The 22,729-nt window shown below is 37.2% G+C and overlaps 1 protein-coding gene across 14 annotated transcripts in view; it reads left to right on the top strand.

The window, feature by feature from the left end:
- Positions 1-22,729, top strand: part of VPS13B (vacuolar protein sorting 13 homolog B) — a 485,731-nt gene that overhangs the window by 319,197 nt on the left and 143,805 nt on the right. For all 14 annotated transcript variants that reach the window (XM_082316760.1, XM_082316766.1, XM_082316768.1 and 11 more), the window contains 2 exons: positions 5,877-6,003; positions 7,722-7,865. In XM_082316760.1, the coding sequence (XP_082172886.1) occupies positions 5,877-6,003; positions 7,722-7,865 (271 nt within the window). The remainder of the gene's footprint in view (positions 1-5,876; positions 6,004-7,721; positions 7,866-22,729) is intronic.

The following is a 22,729-nucleotide window of genomic DNA, read 5'->3' as shown; positions in this document are numbered from 1 at the left end:
AATCCTGCAAATTTTCCCACTAGTTTTTCTGAAGTTCAATATTTCTGGTACTTACTATCTCATGGGTTTGAATTTTTTTTTTAAACTTTTACATTGTGATTTGGAAAGCAAGCAGTCTTGCTTTGAGACTTAAGTGTTGAATATTTCAAGGTATTTAGTGTAAAATTCTTCAAGAGGGGCTGGTGTGATGCCTCCTGTGCCTCCGCAGGTCACCCCAAGAAGAATGGGGGAACTGGAGCACTCTGGTAGAGTGGGTGCCCTCTCTCAGAACAAAATGTCCAAATGCTGTGCTGCACTGAGGATCAGGGATCATAACTCCTCCCATTATGAAATGTTTATACTTCACTGTAGATGTTATAAAAAGCTCCCTGATGGTGTAATATATAAGAAGAATACTGGAAACAGTCAGACAGTTCTAATAAGGTTATGTACAAATGAAACCTGTCCACATTTATTCCCTTTACGAAACAGCATTTGGGGAGCTGGGAATACTTAACCAAAAGAAGTTTTCTTGATTGAAAACTGCTTTTTCAGCTTGCAGATCTCCTCCTCCCTCTCCCTCCTCTCAATGGAAAAAACAACAGCCCTGAAGGAAATAAAGAAATATATCCTCTCTTGAGGCCTCGCCCCCGTCCCTGTGCAATCCTTCTACAGCTCCCAGCAGCAACTTCTGCTTCCTGCAGCCTGAATAAACTCTGTTTAAAAAAAAAAAAAAAATTAATCGAGCTTAAAAGCATTACTGCTCTGTGTGGTAATGAATTGAGTGTGGCAATATACTGCATTACCGTTTTGTCCTTGGCATACCACCATCTGGAACAGCTCTCTGCGACTCTCATTGAGTGCGTCAGGGAGCCAATGGTCTGTTGTACAAAACTGAACAAAATACCACCCTTGCTTCACAAGGATCCTCAGAAAGGTTTCCTGCAGATTTTTCTTTGAATAGTTTTCATTTTCATGCTTTTTTGGAAAGTTGAAGTGCAGCTTGCCAAGTTCTAACAAGGAAGACCAGGAAAAAAGTGATCGGTAGATCCATGTGTAAGGAAGTAGGGGCATTCACTGTGAATCTTTTGGAATAAAATGCAGTACATTTGTGTTCAGTCCTGTATTTCAGTTGCTGTGTTTATTGTACCTGAAGTTGTACTTGTATTCATACTGTACAAAGCCTTACTCAATAAGATGGAGTATGTTATTTTCTTTATTAATCCACAGCAAAAAAAATGTTGCACAACAATCTTAATAAGATGAAAATTAGCTTTACTGAGGCATAATTATATAACATGTATAATTATATAACAATAGTTCTGCACAGCTAGATGGTGTACATTTGTTCATTTTCTAATTTTGATCATTAGGTAGTCCTCAAAATGTTGCTATGCTATTTCACTGTCTCGCAGTGTGTCTTTGCAACACCTCAGAGAGCTGAAAGGATGTGAGCTGTTCTGCCCACTGGCAGACGGAGGTCTGAGGCATGATGATGTCATTAGTAGTTAGATATCCTAATACTTTTGTGGATCAGGGATTAACTGATTTATAGAACTCCATGGGAAACCTGCAAGAGAGAAATCTTTCATAAGTCCTAAGTTAACATGCTAACCAACGTAACATCTTTGGATTTGTGTGCCTCACACTAACAGAGAACACTGATTATGTTGCCTATTCCATGCTAATACTTGTTTTTCTGCTTTTTCAAGTTGCAGAATTCTTTGTGAGGATTCCTCTCTCTGTAGATAGTAAACTTACATGGCATAAATGAGCTTTTGATTGTCATTCATGTATTGAATGTATGAGTTTCTCCCTGACCTATGTATTTTTTCAGTATATAAGGGTTCAAACTCTAGATTCAGTAAGGTATTATTAAGAAAAAAATTATAATTAAGAATAAGGCAAACATTTCCAACTTTCACATCTAGTTATGTTTAGCTCTTACTGGCCAGTATTTTCTGTTTGTTTCGATTAGTTTTTTCCACATAAGACAGCCAAGTGATAGTCCTTGCGCATTTTCACAGCTTATCCAGTCTCACATCATCGCACCTCCTTGATTAGTGCAACATCATGTCTTTGGCAGTCCTGCTTCCTCATATAATTTCAACATGCTTCTGAGTAGATGTAATCAAATACTGATGATTTGATTTGATGTAATGAAATGTTGTTGCTTTGATTACAATATTCTGTTCTTCACATTTTTTTTCTCTTCTCACAACATTTTTTGTCATATTAATCATTAGATATGTCTTTGCTTTCAAGGTACTTCTAGACTTCTATGTCTATCCATTTCCTCTTATGTGTCTTCTTTCATTTGCTTTAACACATCTACACTCACTGCTTCTCAGACCTCATCATACCAGTTACCAGAGCTGCCGCGTTTAATTTTTGAAGAAACACTTTCTTGCTCGCTCCTAGGCTAACCCACGTGTTATAAAGGCATTTCCTGTGAACATTCACAAAGTTATTGCAATATCTTCTTCCAAATCCTTAAAAAAACAAAATCATTTCTATTATACTCTAATACAAAAAATCGTAAGACAGGTTTCAGGTTGCCACTGCACGGATATCGTTATCTACGGTGCTGTTAGTTGTTCCCTTTTACGTCCCTGTCTGTGGGTGTGTGTTTTCTTATACTTAAACTGTAAGCTTTTGAGGACAGAGACCATTTTTGTCCTGTGCTTTTACAATGTGGATCTGCGGTCCATAACCAGAGTTCATGTTAGCATACAGATATAGCCCAAATTCAGCACTGAGTAAAAGGCACCTCCAGGCCTTATCACAAATGCTTTGCTGCCTTGTTGCTTTGCGTTAGCATATGGTCTTTCAAATGTGCTGTACTTTTAAGTGTAGATGATCAACTGCTTTAACATCTCTAAAAGTACTAGCTTTTCCTTTTTTTTCCAAGACAAATATATAACAGATGCATAAATGAACCATGGAATGAATGTGCTGCAGACATAGAGCCATCATTACGCTCTTCACAATCAAGTTTTTTCATAAGCTCATGTGGCGTACACCTGTGTTAAGTTAACGGTGCACTTAGGTGCAGTGTGGAAGACTTAATAATTCAAAGTGGAATTTGTTTCTTTGTTCCTTTTGTGCTCTTTCTCATATCCTCTCCCTTCATTATTTACTGTGCTCTGTTTGCCTTCTGTTTGTACTTACAATTATTTTTGCTAATACTTGATTTGGCTGAGCTTCAAATTCACCAACTAGAAATGCAGAAAATAGTAAGTAGAGCAGGACAGGGATACCACATAAGGATGATTTTAAAATAAAATTTAAAAATCAGCAATCAATCTGTATTACCAAAAAAGTCCTTAGATGCAGTGTACTGGGTATCTACTAGAATAACATTTGAAAATTAAGAAGTAGGAATACGTATGAGCTGAAAAATAATTTGAACAATGATCGAAGAGAACCAGTTGTGGGTTTAGGGTTCAACAAGTAACTTGCTTTTATAGCTCTCTTTCATATATTGAAATTATACTCGCTAGCAATATATGCCCCTTCAAGTGGAAGTTTTCTAATGTATAGGTGTTCTTTGATAGAACTGTTCTACTGTTTAGCTCTTTCATTTTCCTCAAAAACAAAGGCATTTCTTTCTCATCCTGTTGTGAAGGGGAAATAGGAATTGGGTGGAAAGCCATCTGGTTTCAATTTAAAGTGAAGGTGATGGCAGGGAGAGCAGCATTTGTAGAACTGGCAAAATCTAAGACCATTTTCTCAGTTGAAGATGTACGCTAACCACTAACGGGTCTGCTTTCTAATTTGGGGACCTACTTATACTGATCTTGCTTTAAAAACTATCATTACAGACCAGCAGAGCTACAGCTGACCCAAACGTTAAAGCTTTTAACGTAAGATGGTAGTTTTCTCACACTCACTAATTGGCTTGCTCTTAAGCATACTGCATACTACTTACAGTAGCATGCAGCCTGCTCAGCAGTGTTTGTGAAGGTCATTTGAAGTAAAAGTTTATTAGACTTTTGCTCAGTAAATACTAGCTCTGTGCTCTGTAGCATCTGCTGTTAACTTCTGTATACTGTTGTCCTAAATAAATTTAAAAGCTTTAAGGCCTACCCACATCTGGCAGTTTATATTCCCTTATAGATCGCCATGCTCTCTACATGTTTTGAGGACACTTAAGCAAATTGTTAGTAGAGTTTGAAGTATCAAAATCGAAATAGTCCAATCAGTAAATTGTCATCTGTGGATTTTGAATCTTTTGAACTTGACTGAATTACAGTCAAGTTATGATACCTATTTAATTTCTTTTTGGCCTAACTCTTGGCCTACAAACCATCAGTATTTGAGATTTTGTACTTTTCAACAGAATCCACTGCAGAACCACTACCTTTACTAGACTATGTATATCGATACCTGTTCTTAATCAAGGGATTTAATTTTCTATTCCACATGCAGTCCAGAGATTTCTGCATAGACGGCCATATAACCATATTGTTTAATGACATTAACATGGATAACTCTAGCTGATGGTGAGGACTAATTGTCTAATTGCGTAGTGCATGTGTCTGGCTCACTTGTGCAATTTATGCTAATGTCCAAGCTGCCATGTCCCAATTACTGGAGATGGCAAGATTAAAAGTAATACAGGGATACCTAACTGACATGCAGATGTATCTGAAAAGTCCTGCATAGATCTATTCTCTTCTTCTATATGGCAGTGTAGTTCAGTCTTTTATATCGTGATAGATAGTTGCATAATTTAGTGTATACTTTTAACTTGCATTGTTTCACAGTTGATAATTTTCTGGTTTGTAAGCATTGGAAAACTTACCTTGGACCAATAACTTTTTGATGATTTTTGGAGTTCTCCTTGGTGAAATGCAGGTATTTAGCATTTCTATAAATGATGACAAGTTAAAAGAATTATGAAAAAACTATCTTGATGGAAGGATTCTCCCAGGAATTTGAACTGTATCCTCTTTTAGGGGCTGAGCACCATCTTGGTCTCATTACATTTTTTTTTTTTCTCCTGATCAGAGGCTCTCAGATGGCATTTTGTGGCAATAGTTTATTTGACCTGACCCAGAAGATTCTGGTTATTTGGAATGTGTTGTCATAAGCTATTAGTGATCCATCTATAACAGGGTTGTGCCTCTAGGCTTAGTATTTGACTAAAGGTAAAAAAATAAACACGCAGCTCGAAAACAAATGCAATTATAAAGTTTAATGGCACAAATATTCTTGGCAAGCAAACATTGATATTTAGATGAAAAGGTACCAACTAAGAGCAACCAGTGACAGAAGCAGTGGAGGAAGACTGACATCCCTCCATTTTCAAGGCATTTTAAACATCTTGGGCAATAGTTATTATAAATTTAATGTGCGAGCCCTAGAGTTTAATCGGGTTTGTTAGTTCAATTTTTCATGTCTTTGATTTTTTGTGTCAGTTATGTTGTTGTGCGCAGAATTTTTTCACCCCAGAGTTTTAACGCATGAATTCAAATATTATGGAGGCTTCAGACAGCTATTCATGAAGTGAAGGGCATCCACAGGCAAATTTGAAAAATACTGATAATAAAGTTTGTATCTTTGTTCAAATGAGTTTGTATGGTTCGTTGAACAGTAGAAGAAGCAATATCAAATATCAAACTTGTCTACCTGGAGATGGGTTGAAGAGTCAAATATTTAGATGTGCTTCTTCTGCGAAATGAAGGTAGAAGTCTGCCTTTAAGATTGAAATTAACATGATTAGTAGTGATGATATTTAATGCTTATTCAGGTAGCAATCAAATGCCAAGCTGGTATTGAAGCAGTTTTGTGCTACATGCTAGTTGTAAAGAAGAATATGATTTTTTCCTCCTCAACAATTTATAATGTGATTTAATCTTTTTTTTCTTTTTTTTCTTTTTTTTTTTTTTTAGCATAAGGCGGCATCAGGAGAGGAGAGCAATTTTAACTCCAATTTTAACAGATTTCACGGTTCGAATAACTGCAGCTCCTGCAATTATTTTTACAAAAATTGATGCTGCAGAGAATTTACACCCAGAGGTTAGTACCAAATGTGAACAGAAATAGCATAACTTTTAATATGTGGATGATCTTAATGTTTTACTGTTCTACCATTTTAAGTGTCCAGGTGTTTTCAAATACAGAGATCGCTAACTGGGGGGGGGGGGGGGCGGGGGGGGGGAAGACTTAATCAGTAGCTGAAATGTTCTTTCTCTGCTGGAGAAAGAATTTGTGTGTAGCATTCAATATTAAAGGCATCCTGTCCAGAGGTAGATAAGCCTGTTTGCAATTCAGAAAATGGGAATCCTTTAATGATTTCCAGCAACATTTTTAAAAGATTTGTGATGGAAAGGTGTTGAGAAGAGGTGCTATAGTACAACATCACAAAACATTGTATTCACAAGCTTCTCATAAAGAAGCCTGAAAATGCAATCTATACACTATCTGTAGGAAGAAAGTTGAGCCGAGTTCTTTTAGCCAGATTTTCAAGCCCACAAATTTCCACAAAGCGTCCGCTCCCCAACCATTACTGTGGGTACTTCAAGGTATTCCAGATTTAACAATCACTTTTACCAGTCTGTGGGTCAGCTTGTTAATGATTAGTCTGTGAAGAATGTAACACACAAAAGGTACCGGCTCCCTCTTTGGTATTAGTTTGTAGCTCAAGAATTTAAAACATTTTAGGTAGGGTAAATATCAGAAAGTTTTTGTCATCTCACAGGGAGTATTTCTCATAACAGCTACTTCCTGGGAAGAGCAAAACTGGTACAGGAGTGTAAAGGGTATTAGGGGTGTGTATTGCAACGTGCAATAGGTGTACATTGTTGGAAAATAGCTAATGAGCACAGAAAGAAAAAATTGACAGCTTCATATTTTGTGTAAAGTATCAACACAAGGGCAGATGGAAAATTATTTAATGTAAAAAAGAAGTAAAACACTTAAGGGGTGGCTAGGATGTGTAGAAGTTACTCAATTAAAAAAAAAAACCAAACCTCTGAGTTTTACTAATGCTTATGTTCAAGAATTTCAGTGTTTTCTGTGCATACGTTCTTCTTGTTATCTGTTCCCTGGGTGACATTCACTGAAGAAGGGAGAGGTCTAGTTTAAATTGTGAAGAGCTTGAACATTGTGCAACCTTCTCATGAGAAGGGGCAGTACTTCTACTTGTTAAGCAACCCTTCTGCATTGGTTCTGTTTTTCATCTCTCTGTCGCTTGCCAACAGTGGTGAAGAGTTTCTTTTGTGCTAGATAACACCAATAAAACAGTGGCCATCCAGCTAGCTTTGCCAAGGTATTAACAACGGTTTACAGGCAAAGAGAAATCAGTTAGGTTGGTTATCAGTGAGTTCCAACACGATTTCATTATAAATCAAGCAGAGTTTATGTTTTAAAAAAAAAAAAAAGTACATCATTTTCTTGGAAGGAAAGGAGAATTGTAGTCATTGCCAGGAAATAAAAAACAAAATCTGACAGTCTACTGTTTGATACTACCAAGAGATGGAAACAAGACCTCACACACAAGATGCTTCTCTTGCAAAATTTATCTTAATAGTTATGCTATTGAAAGCAAAGTAAAGAATAAACCTCATCCTTCTTTAGAAGCCTGAGACACCACTGTCTCCTAAAAAGACCTAATTAATACTATATGAAATGTTGAAGCATTGACTACAGCAGAGAATCACAATACAGTTATATAGAAGCTGAAGATTATTTCCCCAGTAGCTGTTATCTAGTATTTTCCCCTAATTTCTCCACAGGAAATTTTGGTGTGTGGTCATTCTTTGGAAGTGAATGTGACAACAAACCTGGATTTCTTTCTCAATGTGGCTCAAGTACAACTTCTTCAGCAGCTGGTACAATCCAATATGGTTGGATTGGAACCTTCCAGTAGCATCACTGAGGTAGGTTTTTGCCTGTTTTGGAGCTGTTTTTTTTATAGTACCGTAGCTCTAATCAGGTGTTTGCATCATCTACACAAAATTATATAGGTAAATGAAATAGATGTATTATTATTGTTTGTTTGGTCAGCTTTAAAATGCATTCTAATGTTGTTCTAAAAATAGAATGTGTTATTTTAACTAGAATATTATTCTATAAATTAGACTAAGGTGATTCTGCAACATCTTATGTACAAGGAGAATTATGTAAACGATGAAGGAAATCAATTTTGAAGTAGGTTTTTGAGGTTCTTTGGCATTTAATTTTGACTTTTATTGAAGTGTTAGCATCTTCTTATGAGTTCACTTACTATACTGTGTGCTTCACTAAAGCCAGTAAACTATGAAATTTTTGCTGTGCCTGGTAACCACTACTCACATTAACTGTCTTCACTCAAGTCCGTAAGATTCAATCCACCTCTGAATATTCTCATACTTCAGTAAGAATGGTGATGGGTACATCATGAAGGATCCTTCATCTTCTGAACAATTAATCTCTCCTTTTTTTCTGGAATTTTACAGTGTTCAGCAACTATCTCCCGAATTTGTCATTCTTCTTTATTTCTAGAAGTTGATACCTCAGTTTTCATTGAAGGCCAGTCACTAACTGTGACAGACTTGTAAGTTTAAATTATTGAACTTCTGGGCTGATACAAAAAAGATAGGAGAAAATAAAGTGAAAACTTTGCCGTAAGAAAAAAATATGTATTTCTTATTTTCAAAACCAGGAATCTAAGTCAGGCTGACAGCATCTTTTAAAGACACTAGAAGTTAATATGTGACAAGGCACTAACTCCACTGGAATGGTGGTTAGACTCATTGAGAAATCTTTACAAATAAGAACAAGAGTTAGGGAGAGAGTTAAAGAGGAAGACATAATCAACTATTCCTTTCCAAGAATCTAGCTAATGGGAGAGCTGAAGAAACTTTTCTCCTTCCTTTCCTGAATCTCACAGATTCAGCATATGTGTGAGTTTGGGTGAAAGCAGGGAATGCTCTAGAGTAGCCAAACTACTTATATTCCTCTCTCCTCACCCTGTCAAAACCCCAGAAGTTGTTTATATCTTGCTAATCTAGACATCACATCATCCCACCCTCCTTTATCCCTTCCCAAGGATAGAGGGAAATAAAGGGCGTTGTCTCATTACCATGTTAAAACATGAAAGATGTAGGAAAGAAATGCAGTGTATCTTTCTTTTCCTTGGATGCTTTGCAGACACAGGGCCTCTTTTGGAGATGAACGTTATAAATAAGTATAATGGGAATATCTTCCATAAATAATTTGTGGAGCACTGTTTTGCTGTTGTCAGTGGAATGGATAGAATCAGAAGATTTGAATGGGTACCAAGAATTTTAGTTTTGAGATGGTGCTGTGCTGAAGTGCTGCATGACTGATGTGGACTGTACGAACTTAAAAGCAATTTACTACATAATTTCAGACAGCTTTTTGTTGACTGCATCCCAAGATACCCGTTCTTCATTAATATCTCCCTTGGATTATTGAGGTCTCCTATAAGGAGTAATGGGAGTATTTGTGGTTCAAGGTGGTGTTTGTCTTCTCTTTAATAAGTTGTAAAACTATATCTTGATTCACTATACTGAAAATGTAATATCCAATAGTTGGTTACGTTTTTGTCCAGTTCTGTAGGCTGATGTGCCTATATGAAGCCACCCCACCCTCTAATATATGCACATTTATTATTATCCTCATGTTTCTCCTTCAGTCTGCAGAGAGAAACATAATACATATTGTATGCTGCTGTTTTCGTCTCAATGAATGAAGTCTGGAGCCTGCACATGGCTATTCATACTTCACACCTGCTAATTATTTCATTGTAAGAATCAAAACATAATTTAGGTTGGAAGACGCCTCTGGAGACCATTCTTTTGCTCAAAAGAACACTAATGTCAAAGTTAAATCAGACTTTTCAGTGCATTGTTCAGTCAAATCTTTCTTTATCTCTAGGGAAGGAGGTTGCACTGCCCCTCTGGGTAATTGTCCTGTGCTTAACTAGCTCGCTCTGGCAAGTTTTTGTCCTTATATCCATTCAGAATTTTGCTTGATACAACTTTTAACCATTGCCTCTCAACATTTCACTATACATCTCCAAGAACAGTCTGACTTCATCTTCATAACCCTGCTTTAGGTAACTGGAAACAGTAATTTGATGCCCCACCACCATCCTTAGCCTTCTCTTTTTCCATCTGAACAAGCCTAGCTCTCACACCCTCTCCTCGTAAATCCTGTGCTTTAACCTGTTAACCCTCTTGATGATCCTCTTGAGCCCACTCAAGTTTGTCAATCTTTTTCTTCTATTATTGAGCTCAATGCTAGAGACAGTACACTAGATGTGGACTCACGAGTATCTAATAAAAGGAAATAATCTCACCTCTGATCTGCTGGCTGTGCTATTGTTAATGCTGCCCAGTAAGTGCTTAGCCCTCAACTCTACAGGGGCATGCTGCTGTCACGTGTTCAATTGGTTGTCCAGCAGGACCCTTGGGTTCTTTTCTGCAAAGCTGTTGTGTAGCTGTTGGCCTCCAGCGTGTATTTGGTTTGGGATTTTTCCATCTCAGGTGCAGGACTTTGCATTTACCTTTGACCTTCCTGAGGTTTCTGTTAAACCCTTCCTCCATTTTGTCAATGTCCCTCTGAATGGCAGCCCTATCCCTCAGTGTATCAACAACTCCCCCCAGTTTGCTGTCATCTGTGAACTTTCTTTGGGTATATTTTGTATCATTGCCAAGGTCTTCAAAAAAGACATTAAGCCTCATCAGACCTTGAGGAATGTCACTCTGTAACTAGAGTTCAGCTACACTTTGGAACAGTGGCCAGTGCTCTCTGATTTTAGTGGTCTAGTGTGGTTCTTACCCACCTTGTAGTCCACCCATTCAGTTCACACTTGGATCCAACAGTTTGGATACAAGTCTGCTGTGGAAGACTCTGTCCAAACTTTGCTAAGGTCAAAGCAAATGACATCTGGTACTCTATCCACAGAATAAATCATCTCATCATAGAAGGCAATCAGATTGTGGTAAGGCACGATTTGCCTTTTGGTAAATATGTGTTGTTTGTTCCCAAAAACTTTCTTGTCCTTCGAGTGCCTGAAATTGGCTTCTATGCAAATATGTTCTGTCACATTCCCTGGGTCTACAATGAGGCTGACCATCAAGTAGGTTCCCTGGACCCTCCTCCTTGCTCTTTTTGAAGAGGGGCATGACATTTACTATTTTCCAAACTTCAAAGGCTCTCCCAGACAACATGTCCTTTCACATATGATAAGGAGAATCCCAGCAGTGGCACTGGCCAGTTCCTCAAACACCTTTGGATATGTTCTGTGTGATGTTTTAAGAGAAAAATTGAGCTGAAGTTAACTATCCTCCAAAGGCTTTCCTAAAGTATTGCAAATTACCTAGGCTGTTACGCAGGTCGTAGTGATACACAGAACCTGTGCAGTGTTCCTCTTGCATTTGCATTCAACACAGTCTGATTCAGCCAGACAATTCATAGAAAATAGCTTTAAAATGTTTTTTCCCCACAGTGCCTATTTGCTTTGCAGGTTTAGAGCTCCTGGTTCATAGCATTTGAGGGTTTTCACCAATATTTCTATTAGAAGCTTAAGCATGATTAACAGAAGAGTAGGAAGAAACAGAAGAAACTGTATTCCCCATGGGAAAGTACAAAATGAAATGGAGAAACCAAGAAAGTTTGCATTTCCAAATCAGAATGTATGAAACCTGTCTTCCAAACCTGCCCCAAGATAGCATGGCAGTGATGTGGTTTTTTTTTTTTTTTTTTGAAGTTGAAAGGAATAGAACATTTTTTTGTAGAAGAGGCATTTTTACACATTTTTCAATAAATATTATTTTGGTATTTGTACATGAATTTACACCACTGAACAGTTTGCATTAAGTACTTGTTCAGTTATTTTCAAGGGTATTCAGAACGTATGCACATACAATGCTTCTCTTCAGGGACTCATGAATGAATGAGCAACCACACGGTAAATAAAAGTATGTAATAACAGTGCACACAGGCATTCTCTAAATAGGAAAGGGGATAAAGGAATGCCTTGAATTTCTTGAGATAACTGACCCTAAATGAAATTTGTTTTATTGATTGTCCTTTTTTCTGCTAGAATAATGAAAAGATTGAGATACTCAACAAAATCTTTCACAGGAATGTATCTGTCAAAAAGTGTACTTCAATACTGAAAAATGAACTGTACAGAAGCGGTAGGATTCAAGAGTTGCCTAAAAGTGGGAAGAGAATAAGAACGGTAAATTCTTCACAGTTTTTGTATGCATTGGTGCCACTTTAAAGACACTGCAGATGAAATATTGAAAGAACTCCTAGAAATGCATTTGAATTTTAACAGATCTGACCATGGACTACTGAAAGTTGCAAAAAATTCTTGTTTCTCAAGGTGTCCAGCTGATTGCAAATTCTGCATTGCTAGTAGGGATTTAGTCTTTTTAAAGAAAAAACAATCCAGCATATAGAATACACAGAATCATTGTTCAGATTTAGTGAAAAGGTGTAGGGAAATTTAAGGTCTGAAGGGACTTTTGAATACCACAAGGAAAGCTAGATTGGAACTCAGATTATGAATGGAGTTTTGTATGACAGTGACTTAAGGCAATGAGTGTATTTGCTTGACTTTCCTCTAGGCAATCCCATTATTACTAATTAAGATGATAATATCGACTGTGTATCTTTCCTGCAGGCAAGTTGTTCAACCATATTTAAAGATGTGGTGTTTAACCTGTTTTCAGGAAGCCATTTTTACAGTATGAGGTCTTATTTAAAGAAAAAGTCAGTAATGATGAACTGTATATTCATCTCATTGTATTTATTTCCTGTTAGTGTCTGTTCAGAGTTATGCGTATGTGTATAGTTACAGTTTATTTGCTTTTCAGCATACAAAGCTTAGAGTAGGATAGAATCATGGAATAATTTAGGTTGGAAGGGACCTACAGAGTTCATATAGTCCAGGCCCCTGCTCCCAGCAGGCCTAATTAGATCAGGTTGCTCTAGGGCTTCAATCAAGGCTTGAATACTTCCAAAGATAGAAATTACACCACTTCTCTGGGCAGCCTAGTTGACCACACAAATGGTTAAAAAAAAAAATCCTAATATCTAATTGGAGTTTCTTGTGTTCCCACTTGTGCCCGTTGCTTCTCATCCTATCACTGAGCATCTCTGAGAAGAGTCTGGCACCATCTTCTCTATGGAGTGCAATCAGGTAGTTGTACACATGCCCATGGATGCCATCTGATTAAACTTTTTGTCATCTTCCGATATTGCTGTCTTGAGTTTGCAGCCTTCTTGGTTGCCTTCTGTTGAACTCGGTTGATATTTTTCTTGTACTGTGAGGACCAAAACTGGACACAGTATTCCAGATGTGATCTCACGAGTGCTAAGTAAAGGGCAATAATCACTTCCTTCAATCTACTGACCATGCTTCTGCCAATACAGTCCAAGATGCTGGTGGCCACTTTTGCTGCCCAGAGACATCACTGGCTCAGGTCCACCAGGACTGCTCCGCAACCAGTTTGTATCATTGCTGAGGTTCTTTCTTCCCAGGTATAGGACTTCGCATTTCTCCTAGCTTAACATCCTAAGGTTCCTATTTGGCTCATTCATTTACCCTGTCTAGGTCCTGCCCTTGCACATATTCACTGTTTCACATTACTGAGTAGCCTCTGAGCTCAGTCATTCAACTAGTTTTTTATTCATCTGGTAGTTCACCCATCCAGAGTGTAATGTCCAAACTTGGATACAAGAATATTGTGGAAGTGTTAAAAGCCTTGCCAAAGTTAAGGTATATGGTATCCACTGCTCTACCCTTGTCCACAGATCCAGCCATTTTGTCGTAGAAGGTAATCAGGTAATCTGATAGCTGTCTGCTTTATGGATTCTGAGGAAGGTCAAAGCATGTCAGTCAGAAGCTTTGCTTTTTTCATCATAGCTTTGCCACTTAGCTGTGTTCATCTTTTTTGATATTTGGCAATGCTTTGCATTTTTTCAGAGCCAGTAGTTTCTACTGCTTGCAGTAAATGTCCAAGTAAAAACTATGGATATATAAAGTTTGTCTCTTTTTCTGCTTCTCTCTAGCACTCTTTCTGTAGGCCTCCCTGCTGATTCTTTCTCCAGCAAGGTGAGCACTCAAGGGTGCCAGCTATGTGGGCTGATGACAGCTCTTCCAGCAAGCAGCCCTTTGAAGCTAACCAGTATTCCAAAGAAAGACAACAAAATATTTGGGGATTCTGGGTATGATTTGTGGGGCAGGGGGTGGATCATAAGAGTCAAATGCATACACCTTGGCTGCCAAGATGAATGTTTTGGAGCTGTGAAGCCACAAGTATTTGAGAAGTGCAAATATCAAGGCTGAAGTAGAATCATCTAGAGTTGTATAAAGAATTATAGAGATATACAAGGAGTTATACAATTAAAAATGAAAGAAAACATTATTCAAGTTTGAAAGTTAGGAAAATCTTATTTGGTGTAGAACACTGCCAAAGGACATGACAAAAAGATGTTGAGCTGGGTCATTTCACTGTTTTTTTCATATCAGGAGCAGACTACCTGCTGTGGTTTTATGATTGAGCTGGTTCTAATGTTACAATCTCTAACTGATCATAACATCCCCCTATCAATTTCTTATTTATGTGATTTTATTCATCTGCTCTGGATTTCAAAAAATAAGCCACGTTTAGTTAAAATGGCAAAAATTAGTGAATTGCATTCTCTGATGAAGCATAAAAGTCATTAAGCAGGTAAATCTCTTTTATTAGATAAAAAAGAGCTTCAGTGTATTAAGACTGCGTGGGGCATGTGGATTTACCAACAGTAATTAGTTTTGTTATTCATAAATATCAAGTAATCATCATATTAAGTCTATTTTAAAAACAACCATATATAAAGAATAACACATGACTATTTTTGAAACCAGTATTTTCAAGCAAGTTAAATATTTATACTTTTTAACTAAATAAAAAACATATTTTAAGGGGGCAGAGATGAACCACATCATTAAGAAAGCCAGAGATGGGGATGCTCTTTGATCTATGTATGTACTCTGCCCAGTATCCCACAGAAAAAAAACCCACCCTTAAGTCATAAAGCTAATATAACATTCTTTCCTTCTCCCAGTCTCCTGACTCCACTCTTTCTTCTTGGTCTCCTACAGTCTACTTTGTTCCAGAAATCCACACATAAGTGTCTAAACTTCCAGTAGTCTTGACCTCTCTCACTCATGATATTCATATGCAGTTCTCCAGTTTTTTTATTGTGCAGTTACTGTTTTAGAAATTAGGTAATAAAAGCAAGGATAAATGTGGCTTGGTGTCTTCTGAAATTATTTGAAGACTTGTCCTGTTGCTCACACAGGAAGAAAAATTCTTCAGAATATCATGATACCTTCTGCAGGTTTTTTTCCTTAACTTAAAACGCTATAGTAAAGAAACAGATCTGAAGATTTTCCTTGCTGCTTGATACTTTCACTGGCAGATTTGCTTTTGTTCAAAATCTGTTGGGTTTTTCCTGGATCATCTTTTGGAAGGGATGGCATACTTATTCCTTTTGTACCATATAATCTGGGGGGTTTTGTTTGTTTTGTTAAGTCTAGAAAGCACCATTATAAATTGCTAGCTTGGTCTTTTTGATTTTGTAAATACCCTAAATTTTCACAAGTAATTCCTCTGACAAATTCATCAATGTTTTTGAGCTTACTGCACAGAATGTAGAAAGGAATTAACACAAAGATTTCAGACCCATTACTAGATAAATGTGATTGACATGACTAGTTAAATATAGTTGATAGGCGAGGCACATGATATAGAAATGTCCCTACTGGCTTAAACTGAGGGTCATTTATTTAACCCTACGTTAGCGTATGACTTGGAAACATCTCTGGGCCATTTTGTCTTACATGCTTGGATCATGCTCTGTTTTCAGTGTCTCTTTTCTTCCAGGTTAAGAATTCTAGTGGGTTTTTTTTTTTTTCAACTAGGATTGTTCCCTACAAACTGTTCCATTCCATTAGTTATTTTTGTTAACCTGTTCTGGCTCTTTTTCAGTTTTACAGTGTCCATTTTTGAGGAGTAAGTGGGGCATGGTCCAGACAAGGATTGGACCCCCAGACCAGAATTGCACCCAGTATTCAAGCTACAGGCAGGCACACATGGATTTATACGTTGGCACAGTGATGTGCCTTTTGTTCCATCTGCCTTTCCTGTAATTCTTGATAAGAGAATTCGGGTTTTATGGCTGCTACTGATTTTTCTTCCTTTTTCCTTATTTTTCTTCTTCCCTTTTTTCCCCCCTTTTTTTCCTGTTCCCCTTTTTTCCCTACTCCCTTTTTTTTCCCTACTCCCCTTTTTTTTTTTCCCTTCTCCCTTTTCTTCTACCTGACCCTTTCATAGAACTGTCTGTAATAAGGTTAAGAACTTGGTTTTAGGTGACAGTAGTTGAGTTGGAGACCTTTCTGGGTTTTTTTTGTTTTTCCTGCATGCATTGCTTTACATTTACATATATTGTATCTAATCTGCTATTTTATTGCCCTGTTATTCAGCATTCTAGGGTCTTCAGTTCTTCACAGCTCACCCGTGAATAAGTTAATATACTTAGAGAAATTTCTCACCTTGCTCTTCATTCATTTTTCCATTTATGAGTATATTGAATGTGATCAGCCCCAGCATAGATCACTATGAGTACACTGATAACCACGAATCATTAAATTGGCCTTGTACTCTTGCTCTTAGTTGATTCATCTAGACTAACTGATCAATTCTTTATCTAGGTGAGGACCACCTTCTTTATCCCACGGAAACTTAGTTGACTAGAACACACACTGAATTGAGCTCTTGGTCCCAGCTAGCACATTGCTTACCAACGGTGGGAACCTCTTATCTGCAGAACAGACTTTTCTCTTAATTACCCAAAGCCACAATCTTACAAAGTACTCTCTGTATACAGTATTCCAAGTCTGATGAGAAAACCCATCAAAATGGGGAGCAGGTTTGAAATCAGACACACTTATCTGTAGTGAGCTTGTTGCCTGATACAGTTCTGATTTTTCACGTGTTTTCCTCTTAAGTCATTGTGCAAGACAGTCAGAACTTAAAATAATAACCCCAACATTTTAAAATTTCAGTTGAAGTTCAGCTCAGTCAGCTGACAATATGGCTATCCTGTTTTCTTCTTCCCTCTGAAATTAATCTTCTTAGCAATGATACAGGCCTTCCTCTTTCCATGATGAATTTTCAGGGTTTTGGTTTTTTGGGTGGTTTTTTGGGGGTGTTTTGTTTTGTTTTGTTTTTAGATTCGCTCATTATTTTTCTGTTAGTTACAAACTTTGCAGTTTTGAGTTAAATTTGAAACATTTTCACTGTATCGTAGAAACATGGATTTGCATTCTATGTTTCATCTAGTTTATTTTACCCTGGATAAACAGTGAGAAATAATCAATAGTTAATGAATTATCTTGTAATAATACTTCTCACTATTACAATTACCTTGTAATTACTTCTCACAAGTAATATAATTACTTGTCAGTAATGTAATTACATGTCAGAAGTGAGCCTACTGCTGGTATATCTATTCATTGGCCCCTGAAGCCTCAGCTGTCAATGAACTTCAGAGAACCATCAGGTTTCTCAGCACCTCCTCTCTTTGTTGCACCTGACTAGGGCTCATGCTTAGAGAGCTTTTTCTTAAGTATTTAACCTGTTTTGTTGGAAAGAAAGCAATCTTTTAATGGCTGAGTTGAACAGCCATTTGTGACTCTTCAGCAGCAGGAGTTGAAGAGCTTGTTTGTTCTTTATTTTTAAAGGAAAAAAATGAAGTATCCTTTATGCAAGCAAATCTAGCATATTAAAAAAAAAAATGCCGTGACAAAACTGTGACATTCCTGAATATTCCTGTCCATATTATTCTGAGTTCTCACTGTTATATAATTAATATTTAATTTGCCTTTTTTAATGTGTAAATGAGGATATACTGAGGAAGGGGATGGAAAGTTTGCCAAGGGACTGGATTTAAGCAGATTGAAAGCAGGTGGCTGTCCACATAGTATCACAGTTTTGGCACATCCTTCATTAAGAAAACCTATGCCACTGAAATTAATTCACGCCCAACAGATGTTTAGTACCATAAAGGTATATGACCTGCTTGACACCAGTCACTGGAAGGAAAACATTTTTTCTTTTGATGTTTTGCATTAGGTACCACGGATATTACACGTGTCTCACACACTGAAAATGGAACTGATTTTCCTATCTAAGTTTTACATAAATGCACATTCATCCCTGCTGTTCAGCCAACGTAATTAGTGTTTTATAGAGAAGTGTAGGGTTCTCCAAGTGTGTGGGTTCAGTTAGTAGCGGACGTTGCATTGAAAAACAAAGTCATTTCTGTTTAAGTCAAACTGAAAAATCTTAAAACTATATAATTAAATTATGTCTAAATGTACTAGTAGTAAAAATCTAGCAGTAATCTAATGGGATACAGGTAATTTATCTTTTTAAAATATCATGGTTATAGTAAATGGATTTTTTTGGATCCCTGCCTTTAGGCCAGGACTATATGTACATATATGAATTTGAAGTGTAAAATTTCAGATTATAAATTATAATAATAATCCATACTTGATTATGATAAACATAGCTTAATCCAGTAAACTGCAATTATTCAGTTAACAAGACTATGACTACTCAGAAAATGTTTTTTTCTTCTCAATGTGAGTTCAACTAGATGGATTAATCTCCAATTCTAGTGACATAAAAAATTATTTAGTAAGGCTAGAAGACATAATACTGATGGTTGTTAGTTTTTATCAGAACATTACAATTCAAAATAGAATTCTGTACATGTGCCTTGAACATAAGATCAAAATGTAGTTGAAAGTTGTAGGTGCTCTGTTAGTGAAGTTAGAAGAGTTGAAGTTTTGGCATTGCTGAATTTCTGGAATATTTTACTATGACTATATAAGGAGAATAATCAGGATTGTTAGAGTTCTGTTTAACTTACTGATTAGCCTACTATAATCTTCCAAGTGCCAAGAGCTGTTCTTGACTTTTTCCTTTCAACAGTTTAGCATTGCAGGCTAGAATGATATTAGATCATAGCAGGCATCTATTCAATAAATAACTAATAATTAATTCAACAACTTAAGCCAATCCACTTGCTCTTAATTTTTTCCAAGCATGGGTACATTGAATGACACTGTTTCATCAATCGCAATGAGTCTGACTTCATTAAGGGATTATCTAATCATCAGTGCACATGGCTTCTCTTGGAGGCATCAAGTGGACTTTGAAGGATTGGTATTGATACTGGATTTGTTTGATTTTGGTCACTATTTAAGGTAGAACTAACGATTGGAATTTTTACTGATGTATGAACTTAAATAAATTAGGAGATTTAACAAACTTTAATGAAGACAGATGTATTGCTAAAATGGAATTGAAAGTATTAATTGGAAAATAGACAGGAGTGCAATTTCAGACAAATAAGTCACATGATTTGCCTGAATGAGACAGGTAGTTGGTGTTAAGGCTGAAAGAAATGGCATTAAAACTGATTTGGGCAAATAAAGAGGATGTCCTTTGAATAGTTGTCTAACAGTGGAAGCAAAGCTGACAGGTGTGCTAGCTTTTCTGTTATCAGGGGTTTTTTTGATAATTCAAAGTTTTATAGAATCTTTGACTAAGGTGACAGTGGAGAACACTGTGATTGGCATTACCTCAGACCGTAATATTTCCTTCAACTAATCCATCTTTAGATGAGAGATTTTTGATTAGAGGTATTTTTTAATGATTGTCTGTTCCATAAATAATTTTTCTAAAAATAATAAATCAGTGATAGAGAATCACTACAAACATTCATAAACTTTTCCAATAAGTAATTATTTTCCAATTTAAAAAGTGCATCTTATTTCTTGTTTAAAAATGTCAATCTATAACTTCAGAAATTCAGTATTTGCTGTTAATACCTAAGTGTCAGAGTGGCAGTCTGTGTTACCTTTTTTTCCTTTTGCCTGGAAACCATATTTAAAATAGCTAACTATATTTTAAAGCTGGAAGAATAAAAAGAAAATACACTGGATATATACTGGCTTTGAATCTCATTGGAAAAATGTTTTCCATGTGTATTGAAGGAGAAGAAATACTACTTTTTTCCTATTAAGATGTGAAAAAACTTCACTCTCTATTGACTAGATAAATCTTGAGGATTGTTGAGCAGCTATAAACATCATTAATCTTAGTTAGGAAGCTTGATTTCACTGGAAGTTTTTGGTAAATATAAGGATTAAGTAATTGTCTCCTGCCTCAAAAATAAAATACATTGTGGTTCTCTGTTTTATGCTTTGATTACATAAATATAGACAGTCATCAAAGTAGCAACCCTTGTTTAAACTATAAAGGTGTGATTTCCAAATGGACGGTATTTGGTGGTTTACAGGGCAATGTTGTAAAGATTAGCGTAGACAAAAATAATAAAGAAGTGATGATTTATGGGTAAATCTTTTTTTTTTCTTTAAGTGTTTTAATATTATGTAAAGAGTTTCATGCCAGGTCTCCAGTGCTGTGTTTTTACTTATTATAAGCCCTAGCTTTATACTCTTTTATAAATTCATCTTTGATGTACAGTAGACCTATTGTACTGACTTCTTCATAAAGTATAGTCTATTATTGCAGAGAATATTGCTTTGATCTGCTTGACAGGTTTAAAGTATGGACACATATGTGGCATTTGATAAATTACCTGAGGGGCAAAGAATGTTGCTGCCTTTTCATAATTATTCACTTTTTCAGAATTAATATATGCCAAATACTTACAAGAAGAAGATATAATACCTGCACATGGAGAACAGAAACAGAAGTGCTAGGAAAAGAAATACAAATATGAGTGAAGTGCAGTTAATGTCCTGATTTTGTTCAGTGATGCACCTAAGATTATAGGTGCAATGTTAATAAAAGGACCGTATTTCCTTATTCTTAAAAGAATTTTTAATATTCTGGTAAAAGTCTTTCCAATATAAATGATAACTAGTTTTACTGCTGAGCAGTGATAGAACAGGTGAGTTCGCAAGGAGTTTATTTCTTAGTCTGGCGAATCCATTTCCTGGTGTCCATCACTTACCACCTGGACATTTTTGGCAAGAGAGCATCTATTTGTCATAGTAGCATTTAGAAGTAGAAAATACGAGAATTCGTCTTTGAAAAGAAATGAAATACAAACTAACACTCATCTTGGTCTGCCGCTGTCCATGTAGGCATGCATGGATAACATATCTTACTGCAAGTCAATAAATCTTATACTCCTTAATCAAACATGGCCATTGAGGTCATTATCAACTATTTTCTGTACAGAGTACTCCTCCATAAGCTTCAGAGTAAGGCTAGACTTTTGGAAAAATATTAATTTCTACACAAATAAGAATTTTGCTTAAATTTACCCTAAATAATGTTCATGTCTAATAACTCTGCATTGGAGGTAATGAAGAATACAAAGCACAGTTATTTTGTATCTTCGCTGAAGAACTTAATAGTTACTATCAAATACTGACTTTTTCTTCACAAAATCTCTGTGAGGATCTGGATGAGGGGATTGAGTGCACCCTCAGTAAGTTTGCAGATGACACCAAGCTGGGTGGGAGTGTTGATCTGCTGGAGGGTAGGGGGGCCCTACAGAGGGACCTGGACAGGCTGGATGGATGGGCCAGGACCAACTGTATGAGATTCAACAAGGCTCAGTGCCGGGTCCTGCACTTGGGTCACAACAACCCCATGCAACGCTACAGGCTGGGGGAGGAGTGGCTGGAGAGCTGCCTGGCGGAAAAGGACCTGGGGGTGTTGGTTGACAGCCGCCTGAACATGAGCCAGCAGTGTGCCCAGGTGGCCAAGAGGGCCAATGGCACCCTGGCTTGTATCAGGAATAGTGTGGCCAGCAGGACCAGGGAGGTGATCGTGCCCCTGTACTCGGCACTGGTGAGGCCGCACCTCGAGTACTGTGTTCAGTTTTGGGCCCCTCACTACCAGAAGGACATCGAGGTGCTGGAGCGTGTCCAGAGGAGGGCAACGAAGCTGGTGAAGGGTCTGGAGCACAAGTCTTATGAGGAGCGGCTGAGGGAGCTGGGGTTGTTTAGTCTGGAGAAGAGGAGGCTGAGGGGAGACCTTATCACTCTCTACAACTGCCTGAAAGGAGGCTGTAGCGAGGTGGGGGTCGGTCTCTTCTGCCAAGTAACAAGCAATAGGACGAGAGGAAACGGCCTCAAGCTGCGCCAGGGGAAGGTTAGGTTGGATACTGGGAAAAACTTCTTCACCGAAAGGGCAGTGAGGGACTGGAACAGGCTGCCCAGGGCAGTGGTTGAGTCTCCATCCCTGGAGGTATTTAAAAGACGGGTAGACATGGTGCTTGAGGACACGGTTTAGTGGTGGACTTGGCAGTGTTAGGTTAACGGTTGGACTCGATGATCTTAAGGGTCTTTTCCAACCTTAACGATTCTATGATTCTATGATTATGGCTTTAGGAGAGAAATCAATTACGCTAGTGAACACATGATGCTTGCTTTTAAAATTCAAGGCAAATTAAATATCTGACGTCTTTTCCAGAGGAGGTCATCTAAAGCCTTCACTCATTTTCTGTCTTCTGCCAGTGTATTTTTCCCTGTCCCTTCCATCCCTATGTGTCAGGTTACATAGTCTTGTTCGTTTATTTTCTGTTAGCCCAAGTGCATGCTTCAGTAGGCTACAAGTCCATACCTATCCCATACAATCTGAAATTCAGATAGGTACCTAATATACTAATAGAAAACAGCGTA

This window comes from Platalea leucorodia, assembly GCF_965183815.1.
Source record: "Platalea leucorodia genome assembly, chromosome: 1".
Taxonomy (NCBI): Eukaryota; Metazoa; Chordata; class Aves; order Pelecaniformes; family Threskiornithidae; genus Platalea; species Platalea leucorodia.
Note: the sequence above shows the minus strand (reverse complement) of the source record. Positions and strands in the feature narration are given on the sequence as shown.